The sequence below is a fragment of the Camelina sativa genome, chromosome 8, assembly GCF_000633955.1.
Source record: "Camelina sativa cultivar DH55 chromosome 8, Cs, whole genome shotgun sequence".
NCBI classification, from domain to species: Eukaryota; Viridiplantae; Streptophyta; class Magnoliopsida; order Brassicales; family Brassicaceae; genus Camelina; species Camelina sativa.
Window position 1 is genome coordinate 25,087,199 of NC_025692.1, and position 12,490 is coordinate 25,099,688.

The 12,490-nt window shown below is 37.7% G+C and overlaps 4 protein-coding genes and 1 non-coding gene across 6 annotated transcripts in view; 4 read left to right on the forward strand and 1 right to left on the reverse strand.

Moving 5' to 3' along the window:
* On the forward strand, positions 1-3,653 carry LOC104734619 (sorting nexin 1; the record flags this gene model as incomplete). 2 transcript variants are annotated; one of them, XM_019228951.1, is given in 11 exon segments in its annotated part: positions 1-89; positions 261-396; positions 686-819; positions 985-1,056; positions 1,457-1,616; positions 1,739-1,798; positions 2,567-2,640; positions 2,773-2,841; positions 2,946-3,025; positions 3,103-3,163; positions 3,249-3,653. In XM_019228951.1, coding segments are annotated over 11 exon segments (1,145 nt in total), but the record flags the coding sequence as incomplete, so codon positions are not given.
* Positions 3,762-5,922, forward strand: LOC104708500. Its single transcript, XM_010425083.2, has 7 exons — positions 3,762-4,044; positions 4,212-4,449; positions 4,561-4,647; positions 5,031-5,107; positions 5,236-5,363; positions 5,460-5,596; positions 5,702-5,922. The coding sequence occupies exons 1-7, from the start codon at positions 3,824-3,826 to the stop codon at positions 5,777-5,779; spliced, it is 966 nt and encodes a 321-aa protein (XP_010423385.1). The 5' UTR covers positions 3,762-3,823; the 3' UTR covers positions 5,780-5,922.
* TRNAL-UAG lies at positions 6,291-6,370 on the forward strand. Its single transcript has one exon. It is a non-coding gene; the product is annotated as a tRNA-Leu (tRNA).
* LOC104709917 (40S ribosomal protein S14-3-like) lies at positions 6,468-7,471 on the forward strand. Its single transcript, XM_010426459.1, has 6 exons — positions 6,468-6,512; positions 6,604-6,726; positions 6,815-6,860; positions 6,995-7,065; positions 7,156-7,291; positions 7,404-7,471. Exons 1-6 carry the CDS (start codon positions 6,468-6,470, stop codon positions 7,469-7,471), a joined length of 489 nt encoding a protein of 162 aa, XP_010424761.1.
* The window catches only part of LOC104709918 (exportin-7-like), an 8,792-nt gene continuing 3,998 nt past the window's right edge, over positions 7,697-12,490 (reverse strand). Inside the window, exons 10-28 of the mRNA XM_010426460.2 lie at positions 12,407-12,487; positions 12,228-12,323; positions 12,053-12,112; positions 11,848-11,966; positions 11,660-11,747; positions 11,142-11,246; positions 10,956-11,060; positions 10,817-10,869; positions 10,654-10,717; positions 10,423-10,557; positions 10,006-10,118; positions 9,829-9,922; positions 9,441-9,660; positions 9,210-9,340; positions 8,943-9,089; positions 8,706-8,834; positions 8,530-8,628; positions 8,394-8,432; positions 7,697-8,287 (exon numbers count right to left, since the gene is read on the reverse strand). Of these exons, the coding sequence (XP_010424762.1) occupies positions 8,150-8,287; positions 8,394-8,432; positions 8,530-8,628; positions 8,706-8,834; positions 8,943-9,089; positions 9,210-9,340; positions 9,441-9,660; positions 9,829-9,922; positions 10,006-10,118; positions 10,423-10,557; positions 10,654-10,717; positions 10,817-10,869; positions 10,956-11,060; positions 11,142-11,246; positions 11,660-11,747; positions 11,848-11,966; positions 12,053-12,112; positions 12,228-12,323; positions 12,407-12,487 (2,016 nt within the window). The 3' untranslated portion in view covers positions 7,697-8,149. The remainder of the gene's footprint in view (positions 8,288-8,393; positions 8,433-8,529; positions 8,629-8,705; positions 8,835-8,942; positions 9,090-9,209; positions 9,341-9,440; positions 9,661-9,828; positions 9,923-10,005; positions 10,119-10,422; positions 10,558-10,653; positions 10,718-10,816; positions 10,870-10,955; positions 11,061-11,141; positions 11,247-11,659; positions 11,748-11,847; positions 11,967-12,052; positions 12,113-12,227; positions 12,324-12,406; positions 12,488-12,490) is intronic.

Here is a 12,490-nt window from a genome sequence, read left to right on the forward strand (position 1 = left end):
CGCTGCCGTATTTGTCTGTCTCCGTCACGGATCCTGTCAAATTAGGCAATGGCGTACAAGCTTACATCTCTTACCGAGTTATCACCAAGGTCTCTTCTTTTTCTTCAACTCTGGTTCAGTTCTAGGGTTTCTATGTGAAATCAATTGGGTAATACCTATAGATGGTTCGCTAATTGGATGTTGAGCAACAAGAATTTGGGTGTAATTTGATTTTCTAGGGATTGATTTCTGACTATTAGATTGTATTTTTCTCCCGGCAGACCAACTTGCCGGAGTATCAAGGACCCGAGAAGATTGTTATCAGACGTTACAGTGATTTCGTCTGGTTAAGGGATCGGCTTTTTGAGAAATACAAGGGCATTTTCATTCCTCCTCTCCCAGAGAAGAGTGCTGTAGGTAAATTAGAGCTAGTTATTTGAAAATCTTTAGTAGTCCTTATTTGATTTAGTTAGATTACTTGTTAGCTAGTTAGAGGTTTCTGATTTTGTATTCAGTATATTTTCTTATTGCTCCATGTCTTGTTGACCACATTATCTGATTGAGTCAGAAATATATGTATTGAGCATCTCTTATTGCGAAGTTGATGTTAGTCGATCCAGCTATCCTTGTTCGATATAGTTATAACTGTGATCTGATGGAGATGAGAATAATGGGAATTACGTTTATTGAATACTCTTTTTGGCAGAAAAATTCCGTTTTAGTGCCGAATTTATTGAAATGAGGCGAGCAGCATTGGATATATTTGTTAATCGAATAGCATTACACCCTGAGCTTCAGCAGAGTGAGGATCTTAGGACCTTTTTGCAAGCAGATGAAGAGGTAGGATACCTAGACTTTACATTTCTAGTGATCTTTTCTTAGTTATTTTGCTTTCCTCCACATCATGTTCAATTTAAAGTGCTCATAATATATGCCTCATCAAGGACTGCACTTTCCATTTCAGAAGGTTATTTTCTTTGTTTGACAGTTTATTTTTCTCATCAGACAATGGACAGATTCAGGTTTCAGGAAACTGGTATATTCAAGAAGCCTGCAGATCTAATGCAAATGTTTAGGGTAAGCATTAATTTTCCTGACCATGTGTATAATTTTTCAACATCATACAAGATCAAGTATTTGGCATGCTACTAGGAAGTTTAATATGAATTTTAGCTTACGGAGACAATGCTGGACATAATATACCGTTATTCTCTGACAGTGTTTAGTAGTTAAAATATCTACAAGGTGAAACTTGTCATTTACGGCCTATATAATTCTTAGCATTGCTGTAAATATAAGAGTTGAAAGCTCCTATTTTATTGGTTACTTGGCTCTACCATGGTTAGAAATCCGTAAAACAAGATCAAGACTTCTTAAATGTGAAATTTATTATTGATTTCCTTCACTCTTTGCTCCATACTCTTAATTAACTTCTTGGTGCGCCATCATCTTACTGCCATATCTGCACTATTGACAGGATGTCCAGTCAAAAGTTAGTGATGCTGTCCTTGGAAAGGAAAAACCTGTTGAAGAAACTACTGCTGCATACGAGAAGCTTAAACATTATATTTTTGAGCTCGAGAACCACTTGGCTGAGGCGCAGAAGCATGCATACCGCCTTGTCAAGAGGCATAGAGGTAATACCAATATGTCACAAGTCAGAATTTGATCTGTATAGTTTTTGCTATGTTTTCCATTTTTTCTTTCCCAATTGCATGGATGGAATTTTAATTTTGATGCTATATCAACCTAATGGCAGAGTTGGGTCAATCACTGTTGGATTTTGGCAAGGCTGTAAAACTTTTTGGGGCTTGTGAGGGTGAACCTACAGGAAAAGCATTTTCCGATCTTGGAACTAAGTCTGAATTGCTATCGATTAAGCTCCAGAAAGAGGTACTAAGTTTGTAAGACTAGACTCTATGCTAGGCATAAATCATCTTCTTTCTTCTTTTAACATTTTATATCTTGGCCACATTTATCCTATTTCCAAGATGCTTATATCAACCTACCCTGCACTATTTCTAGGCTCAACAAGTCCTGATGAACTTTGAGGAACCCTTGAAGGACTATGTTCGTTATGTGCAATCGATTAAGGCAAGTTCTCTAGCCTTTACCGGTGGGATTTATTTCTCTTGCCTGGTATTAAACTCTACCTTCTTGTGTTTTTTGTTTGTTTGTTTTGTTTTGTGTTTATCCAGGCAACAATAGCAGAACGAGGAACTGCTTTCAAGCAACATTGTGAATTGGCAGAAACAACAAAGTTAAAAGAAATAAATCTGTATGATGGCTTCTCTCTTCTACCTGTCAATCATCGTCTTAGAACATAATCTTAATTCTCCTCTGTGTTTATTGCAGTGACAAACTCATGCTCACACGTTCAGACAAAGTAGGAGAAGCTGAGATCGAGTACAGAGAGGTAAACAACAACAACTGAAAACTTTCCTTGAAAAATTTGTAGTAATGGTTTTTTGGTGCTTGAACATACGTTTGTTTCAATGCAGATAAAAGCAGAAAGTGAGGAAGCTACAAGAAGATTCGAGAGGATAGTGACAAGAATGGAGGAGGAGATANTTTGGGGCTTGTGAGGGTGAACCTACAGGAAAAGCATTTTCCGATCTTGGAACTAAGTCTGAATTGCTATCGATTAAGCTCCAGAAAGAGGTACTAAGTTTGTAAGACTAGACTCTATGCTAGGCATAAATCATCTTCTTTCTTCTTTTAACATTTTATATCTTGGCCACATTTATCCTATTTCCAAGATGCTTATATCAACCTACCCTGCACTATTTCTAGGCTCAACAAGTCCTGATGAACTTTGAGGAACCCTTGAAGGACTATGTTCGTTATGTGCAATCGATTAAGGCAAGTTCTCTAGCCTTTACCGGTGGGATTTATTTCTCTTGCCTGGTATTAAACTCTACCTTCTTGTGTTTTTTGTTTGTTTGTTTTGTTTTGTGTTTATCCAGGCAACAATAGCAGAACGAGGAACTGCTTTCAAGCAACATTGTGAATTGGCAGAAACAACAAAGTTAAAAGAAATAAATCTGTATGATGGCTTCTCTCTTCTACCTGTCAATCATCGTCTTAGAACATAATCTTAATTCTCCTCTGTGTTTATTGCAGTGACAAACTCATGCTCACACGTTCAGACAAAGTAGGAGAAGCTGAGATCGAGTACAGAGAGGTAAACAACAACAACTGAAAACTTTCCTTGAAAAATTTGTAGTAATGGTTTTTTGGTGCTTGAACATACGTTTGTTTCAATGCAGATAAAAGCAGAAAGTGAGGAAGCTACAAGAAGATTCGAGAGGATAGTGACAAGAATGGAGGAGGAGATAGTAAGGTTTCAAGAGCAGAAGACGGAAGAGATGGGAGTCGCATTCCATCAGTTCGCGAAAGGACAGGCTCGCTTAGCAAACAGTATTGCTGATGCTTGGAGATCCCTTCTTCCAAAACTTGAAGCTTCTTCTACTGTCTAAATCTAAAACTACCTGTCATGAGAGGGTTGTTGTGTCTATTGTCTAGAGGCAGTTTGGTTTTTTTTGTTATCTGCTGAAAATTCTGGTGTGTTTTTTTGTCAACTTAAAAGTTTAGTTAACTTTGCTTTGTTTCCACTTGTAAAGAATGCATTACTTCCCCAAACAAACGTTGATATAACTTGAAATTTCAGATTACAACTTTCAAATTGAATCTTTATTGAGGTGCTTGTAGACGACTTTAATAGCCAAACATGGTAGGTAAAACCTTCTTAATCACTGAGAAGGTTTCTCATCGTCCCCAGCAAATAACCTTTTTAACATTATCTGAATACGAACGAGATTGATTTGGGCGAGAAGAAGAAGAGATGACGTGCTTCTCTTCAGCTACTACTCCTCATCGCCATCATCATCATCATCTTCTTCTTCCTCCTCCCTCAACTTCCAAATCCATTCTCCGGTTTCCCTCTACTTCTCTCAAACCTACCCCCAATCTTATCTTCCATGGCTCATCTCGCTCTCTCCTCTCCTGTTCAGACGGCAGCAACAACGGACCTCCTCCTCCTCCCTCCGGTGACGCCGTTCCAAAGCAAGTTTTTTTTTTTTTTTTTTCAACTGGATTTGTTCAATTTCGGTATCTATAGTTTTCGAATTCGGATTAGGGATCAGAAAGTGAGAAGCCTTTTGTAGTCATTTTAAATGATTCTAATTGGTTGGTAATGATTTGTGTGTTTTTGGTGGATGATGATGTTACAGTAACTTCTGTATCATTGAAGGATCAGAGACAGTCCAAGATTTCGTGCAGATGCAGCTTCAGGAAATCCAAGATAACATAAGGAGTAGACGCAATAAGATCTTTCTTCTCATGGAAGAAGTGAGGAGGTTACGAGTCCAGCAACGTATCAAGAATGTTAAAGCCATTAACGAGAATAGCGAGCTTGAGGTTACCGAGATGCCTGAGATCCCATCCTCCATTCCCTTTCTCCCTAATGTGGTCAGTGTTATGTTACTATTTATTATGAAAAATGTTTTCTCTTTGTTTCTTCTGCAGTCTTATTATGTCTGTAACACTACTTTTTTCTCTGCTCTTTATCTTTTGAGATAGACGCCAAAGACTTTGAAACAACTCTACTTGACCAGTGTCGCTTTCATATCTGGAATTATCGTCTTTGGTGGTCTCATTGCACCTAATGTAAGCACAAGCTCTAGTTTTTTGTTCACTGCTCCTTCTTTTGTTTGTGAAATCTCAATGCTTTTCACACAGTTTACCACTGCTCTTGGAACCCTACTAATCTTACGATATTGAGAGCTCTTTAAAATTGATGCGATTGGTGGTTTCCTGGCTATCTTGCAGAATCCATGCAGTTACTAGTGACATCAATGAAAAATATACTAACTTTTAAGTTGATGACAATAGAAATTTGTGGAGATTAGTAATTTTCTATCTGTGTGATGTGTAGTTTTAATGGTTTTTTTGTATAGAGTTTTGTCACTGTAACTTACGGGAAGAACAGTAGCTAATTCGTGGTTTTTTCTTATTTCTTGAATGACAAATTTATGATTTTACATTGGCAGCTGGAACTAAAGGTAGGACTTGGAGGAACCTCTTATGAAGATTTTATAAGGGGCATGCATCTACCCTTACAGTTAAGGTACTACTAGTTCCAGTTGCTTGAGGACCAGTATGATTGAAAATATAATCAGAACTAGTCACAACTTTACTTGTCCTGAATCTGAAACAGCTACATAGAAAGAATAATTTTTTGGTTATGTAATGTAGCCAGGTAGATCCGATTGTGGCATCTTTTTCTGGCGGGGCCGTCGGAGTCATTTCAACCTTGATGCTAATCGAAGTTAACAATGTTAAACAACAAGAGAAGAAGAGGTGCAAGTACTGCCTTGGGACTGGTAATTTTATTCTATATACATCATGAAAGTTCTTGAGAATGCTCACTATTCAATTACAACAGCTCTTGAAATCGGTATGCGTTTACTTGATAATAGGATACTTGCCATGCGCTCGATGTTCAGCTAGTGGTGTGTGCTTCAGCATTGATCCCATAACTAAACCTAGAGCTTCAAACCGGCGTCTGCAAGTCGCGACAACAAAAAGGTGTCTTAATTGTTCCGGCGCAGGAAAGGTAAGATGTCTGAACAACTTTTTTCATACCATCTGACTTGAGTATCTATGCTACTACATCCTTGTCCTAGTAATGCTGAGATATATGTCTTTTAATTTGAATCAGGTGATGTGTCCCACATGTCTTTGCACTGGGATGGTCACGGCTAGTGAGCATGACCCCCGCTTTGACCCTTTCGATTAGAAAACGATGACCTCTCATTTGAAACTTAGGGTGTTTTTATCTATGTATATTTGTCCTTGAAAAGGCTAAGCCAACGACTCTGAACTGAAGGGAGTCAAACCTCGTCATATAAATGTTTTACATAGTAAAAGAAAATTAGAATTTATAAACTCTTGCTCGCCAACTAAAAAAAAAACACCACCGACGATCATTGGTGGCGATAGCCATCAATCAACTCGGGCATAGGCTGTTTGTAATCATGCTTCATCAAACACACCGGTATAAAAACATTCATCGGATATTGCCGAATGGGACAACATCGGAGGGATGATTTCACTTTCAAGCAGTTGTTTCATGCTGAGATCTTCTCCATTATGTATTCCAGGCCGTTGCTGAGATAAGAGCTTACCCTATTGAAGAATTGATATGAAATGAAATAATGAATACAAGCGTCAGTACGTAGAAACTTTATTTTACGAATAATGCGAGGAATCATCATTATTATTTTATATTCTTAAGTAAGGTACAACAAGACAGTTTGGCCGAGTGGTCTAAGGCGCCAGATTTAGGCTCTGGTCCGTAAGGGCGTGGGTTCAAATTCCACAGCTGTCAAATCTTTTACTCTTTTTTAATAGATATTGCACAATAGTGTTCTCGTCGAAGCCCTAATTTAATAAAGTTTGTCGCTTCTCATTCTTCTGTGTAAATCATGGTACTCTATTTCTCTCCATTGAACTTCTTAGATTATAATTTCGTATTGTAGCTAGATTACGATACTCAATCCAACCAATTGTTTTCTTAATTCAATGGATAAGTAGTAACTTAGTGTATGACTCTGTTTATAGTCGTCGAGTAGAAATACCAGAGAACCAAAGGAGGACAATGTCACTTTAGGACTAACTGTTCGTGAGGGAGAGCAAGTTTTTGGAGTTGTGCATGTCTTTTATTCCTTCAGTGACACAGTCGTCGTAAGTTTCTCAATTATATAATAATGCTCTTTTTTTTTTGTGTTAGATTACATTTAATTTACTCCTCTTTCATTCTTTTTGTTTGCAGCATGCGACTGATCTCACTGGAAGAGAAACTCTCGTTCGTGTTACTGGTAAGTCCCACGATCTCTACTACATCGAAAGGTGGATTTTGATCTCTTGTGATTCACTTGTTAGTGTAGATGGTGTAGGTTGAAGTTGTATAATATTCTTTGTTGCTTGAATCCTTAATATTGTGAAATTCCAGGTAGAATGAAAGTAAAGGACGGTCGTTATGCTGGTACGTTTGCAGCTCAAGATGTTGCTCAAAGATGCAAGGTTTTATTATATCATACTTTCTGACATTTGTTTTTTTTTTTTTTTACCAATCCTCTGGTTTGATGATTGCAATGTATGTGCCAATATAAGGAACTTGGCATCACAGCCATTCACGTGAAGCTCCGTCTCCGTGCCACTGGAGGCATCAAGACCAAGAATCCAGCTCCTGGTGTTCAGTCAGCCTTCCGAGCTCTTGCTCGTTCAGGCTTGAAAATTGGTCGCATAGGTAACTTCTATCTCTTGATTTAAAGCCTACAACTAGTTTCCATCTACCTTCTGGACCTTGCCAAGATTTTGTTTGCTTTTGATCATTGAAAAACCTTTTCGATGTATCGCAGAGGATGTTACTTTAATTCCGACAAATAGTACCCGAAGAAAAAGTGGTAGAAGTGGAAGGCGTCAGTAATTTTCTCACAATTTTCCTTGTACTACATTCAACTTTGCTTTTTGATCGGTGTAACGTTAGCATTTTATAGCTAGTTAGCATCTTAGCGTTAACATTAATATATTGTGTGATAAATAGAATCCAAGTTAGGGAATCTTCTTCTTTTCCACCTAATGGGAAGTTTACCTAAGCCAATGGTACGTTTGTTTATGAGAATGATACGAAAATCCAAGATCGTAAACATGGTTAAAAACAAAACAAATGTTGCATTTTCCTCCAGCTTTGCTTACCATCACAATCAAGAAAATACAAAGAATATGTGATCAGTTAGGCCGCAACAATTGCCAAAAGTAAAACCCTAGATTTTCAATGCTTTACATCAACTTTGTTATGGAGCTGACAAAGATTTTTGTTTGGTATGAGACAAAATAACTCCTAATGTTGAAATTGAATAAGCCACTAGCGAGGAACCACCAAATAGTATAAGCTACGTAATTTTGTTTTCCTTCATTACCATTTCTTCTGAGAGAACCAAACTGTACAGTACCACAATCTATCGACTACTTTTTCCCCCATTTGCAAAACCTGAAGATTTTTTTTTTTTTTTTTCCAGTAAGAGGGAACTTCTAGTTCACTGTGTCATGTGGGTCTTTCTGATGAGACCCTATGTAGTAGAGACTGTGGCTCGTGGAAGCAATTCTATTTAACGCGGAACTCGTGTCTGAAAAGGGTCAAGTTCTGAGTGAACTTGTCTCTGTTCTTCGAATCTACCCCCCTTGATATGTCTGTCATAAGACTGTCAAAGCAGGTAGAGAGTCGCTGGTGTTGATCCACGGCCTGCACAATTTGAAAATAAGTCTCAATGCCTTCAAGTAATACACAAAATGCAATACTCAGGGAAAAAAACGGAAAACAAAAAAATATAAGAATTTTGGATCATCACCTGTGATGAAAGGATCTTAGCTTTCAGATCAGAGAAAATCTGGTGAAAGCAATTGGAATAAGTTAGATGAATAAACAACAAATCTCATTCTGAACAGAAAACTGCACAAGAGCGATAAAATATATATTACACATACCTGCTCACTTATAAGAATCAAGCTTAACATAGGCCTGCTGAGACTCCACTGATTGCCACAATCTTCGAATAGAACTATTTCAAACAGAGTCTTCAATATCTGCAAGTAAGAGCAAATTTATTAAAAGGTATTGTGTTGCATCTACCAAAGAGAGATCGAGGAGTGTAATGAGTTACCTCGGGAAACAAACTCGGGCAGTCTGCAATGTGCTGTGCCAAACGAATAGAAGCGGGAGAAGTAGGTGCCTCACCCATTGTGATGTTATTGAAATAATATGAAGCAAGATTGTCGACAGCTATTGCACACTGAAACGATAATAGATATTGCTTCAAGAAGTTGCATTCCAAGGAATATATTTGGAAATTTAAAAATTTCTTGATCAATGGGTCTAACATTTTCTACACAATTCTCACCTGTGATGAAATACTTGTGTCCAAACCCTTGAGTCCAGATTCAAGGGAACCTACGAGATGCATAAAGGTGGCAGTATCTAGTTTCAATATGAAGGTAATGTGACTGGCACACAAAACCTCGACGAAACCAAAGTATGCCTTTGTAAGCTGAAGGATGAAAGCAAGAGAATAAAGATTTGAGATTTCATATCGACAATGAAAGAATTCATAGTACACATCAGTTAATGAAAACTATTTAAAAATTCAGAGATGCAGTGCCACACATACCTTGCGATATGCTAATATATCAGCCAAGGGTATTGCTAAGGTCATCTTCAACGCGATATCAAGTGCATCCGCAAGAGCCCGATCGCCATAGAGTTCAAACACACCAAAGTTGCAATAATTTCCAGAGAGCGCTGCCCATTAAATGATGATTAAGTACCATAACATAATAAGAAACTAAACAACGAATGATTAACTCTCATTGGTTCTATAATGTCAAAATTATGTTCTAACCTCTTGACAGAATTGTCAGTGAAACCCAGATCCCCTTGTATTTGTAGGCATATATATCCGCCACATTTGGAAGAGCTAAAATCCTTGAACCATAAGCCACAATCAATTTACTGACTTCCCGGAAAAGCAGGATGCCATTTGGAGAAGAAGAATCAAAGGTAAGGCGCTGGGTTTTGTTATGCACTAACTCAGCCATGAACTTCAACAATGGGGTCGTAACCTACATCAACGAGCCAAGAAGAGAAGATGAGATAAAGAAGGCACTAATGGGAGATCCCTCTCAAAAGAAGTGGCATATGTGCAGGGTCAGTGATCGATTAGAATCAGGTTATTACTAGGTCACTGATCTTTCATACAACCAAATGGAGCAGAGTGCATAACTAAATACCTCTGGTGTGTCGAACCAATGTGAGATCCCTCTCAAAAGAAGTGGCATATGTGCAGGATAGAGCCAGTCAAACAAAAGACCATAACTTCTCCGGCTGAAGTCAAATGAGAAAACTTCAATAAATCATAAGATTGGAACACGTCTATAGATGTCAAAGTAACAAGATGAAGTCAAGACCTGCTAGTAGCCATAGCAATTCCTCTCAAATCCCTCATCAATCCGATCACAGCAAACTTCACAGCATCAGTGCGAAACATTGAATCTGGTGTTGATTCCAGGGTGCGGAAAACCTAGAATGATTAAATGAAAACTTTACTGAATGAAAACGTGGTTTACTGGCTAAACCAACATTCTGTCGGAACTACAACATTAACTTTAGAATATGGAACTACAAAAACAACACGACCACCATGTGAATATGCATATAAGATATTGTTGACAGGATATCAAACTATGCCTAGAACATTTAATAGGGTAACGATTCTGCAATTTCATCTCCTCTATCGTGTAAAACATCTAAGCAGATCATCAAACAGAGAACAGTGAACATTACGCATTGCAAAGTTAAGATGCTGAAAGAAAATGAAGTATAACCTGCAGAAGAGGTTCCATAGAAGTCTTGAACTTTATTGAGCTATCCTCCATGAAAATCAACCAGCCGATAGTGTAGTAAAATGTTGTTCTGCTGCGAGAGCATCTATACTCTTCTAAGAATGGAAACTGCTCCCTCTGGAATTAGTCAATTTCACATACAGAGATTATTGCTTGTGATAAATTACAACGCACAACGATGTCCACAAAAGAGAATACTTGGAGAAGACTTACAGTGTGATTAGAAATAATAAAGGTCACGGTGTCCAGCTTCAAAAGCAGCTTCCCGGTCATGTATCTGCACGAGAACACAAAACAAAAAGAAACAAAAATCAATACAAAAAAAAGTATATGAACTAATATAAACATCGACTTGTTCAGGTTATAACAGTGTTACCCAGATGCCAACTCCAAAAACAAACTTAGCGTGTGACCAATGACTTCTTCACTCTGAAGATACAAAAGACAGATTGTTTGGAAATTAGGTGACTTTTATGTTTAGAGCAAGTTAGAAAAAGAAGAGAACAGAAGCTTACCACTGTATAACATTTTAAGTTTGTAGCAATCTTGCCAACAATCACGTTCAACAGAACTAGATGATCATGCAGTCCAAGAAGTTCTTTCAATCTGGCATACAACTGCTGAAACAGAATGGGAGTATCAGAAACATACATAGATCAGATAAAAGTAAACAAGAAAAAAGAAAACAACTTTGCATTTACTTTTGATGAATGCATGGCCTGATCGCCAACGTAAGACTTTCGGAAATTCTGGAAGAAGGTTAGAATGGCACGATCAAGCCTTTGTTTACTTTTTTCACCATATCTCTGCGGAAACAATGTTATTTGATTAATCTACAGATGAGATTAAAGTAGTGAACTCATCTGGGAGAAAATACAACCCAACATGTGGGCCACAGGATTGTTGAAACTTCAAACGTTATCAAAATATACTATGCAGTTCACACATAACATTGAACTCAAAACTATTAATGGCCACTCTACGTTAATAAGTGGCTGTACAAGCTTATGCCCACATAGCTGAATATTTCAGCTGTATCATACAGATGTAATACCTACACAAATCGTACCAATACATCAATTGGAAGAACAACCTTCTAACTTCAATCTTCATGGCTAAATCCAATTATCACCCAATAGTTGAACTCATCGAAAGAGATTATCCACAAATACTTTATGTTTGATTTAATTTAATTGCTTGCATCATACAGATGTAATACCTGTCTATGGAGTCCACTGTCCATAACATTTACTAGCCGCAAAACACGAGCGGAGAGTTCTGCATCAAGCACCTCTTGCGTCTCCACACTGCAAAATATGTTTAATTTCCATTCCAATGTTCATATATTGTTTTGTTCTTCAAAAAGACCTAAATGCAAAGAAACCCTAAAATATGATAGCAACTTACCTACAACCGCTGCACTGCTTAATTTTAACAACAGCGGCAACAATATGAACAACCCATGACAGTTTTGCTTCAATAAATGCTAGCTCCGAATTGTCAGCAAACTGTAGTTGCCCTCTTTCCTGTTACACAGTCACTCAGCTCAAGATCAACAAGACACATTAGAGAATCAACGGAAAAACAAACACATAACAACAGTTGGCTTTACCGTATATGATTGCAGAAGAGGCTCCATTGTGTTTATTATATATGTACCAGTTCTTTCATACTGCATGATAAGAATCTCAGATACAGTTCAATTGTATAAACATACAAATAATCAAACGAAACATGTGAGCAAAACTAGGGTATACTGTATGACACACATGAAGGAAAAGACTAACCTGAAATCTGCAAAGGTAAGGAAAACAATCAAGCTCATCCTGTAGGACTTCAACTTTATCCAAAGGATGATCGGTCTGATCATCGAGGACGCTAGCCTGGAATGGGGATTTCAAATAGGAATTAAAGATAAATTACAAATTACTACTGCAATTCCTCGAGAATATGTGGTGTTATATACCTGGACGGAGTTGAATCTGGAGATGATAAAACCCTCAGTAATTTTAGGTACAAATTCATCAAGTAGACTTGGTGAATCACCCTT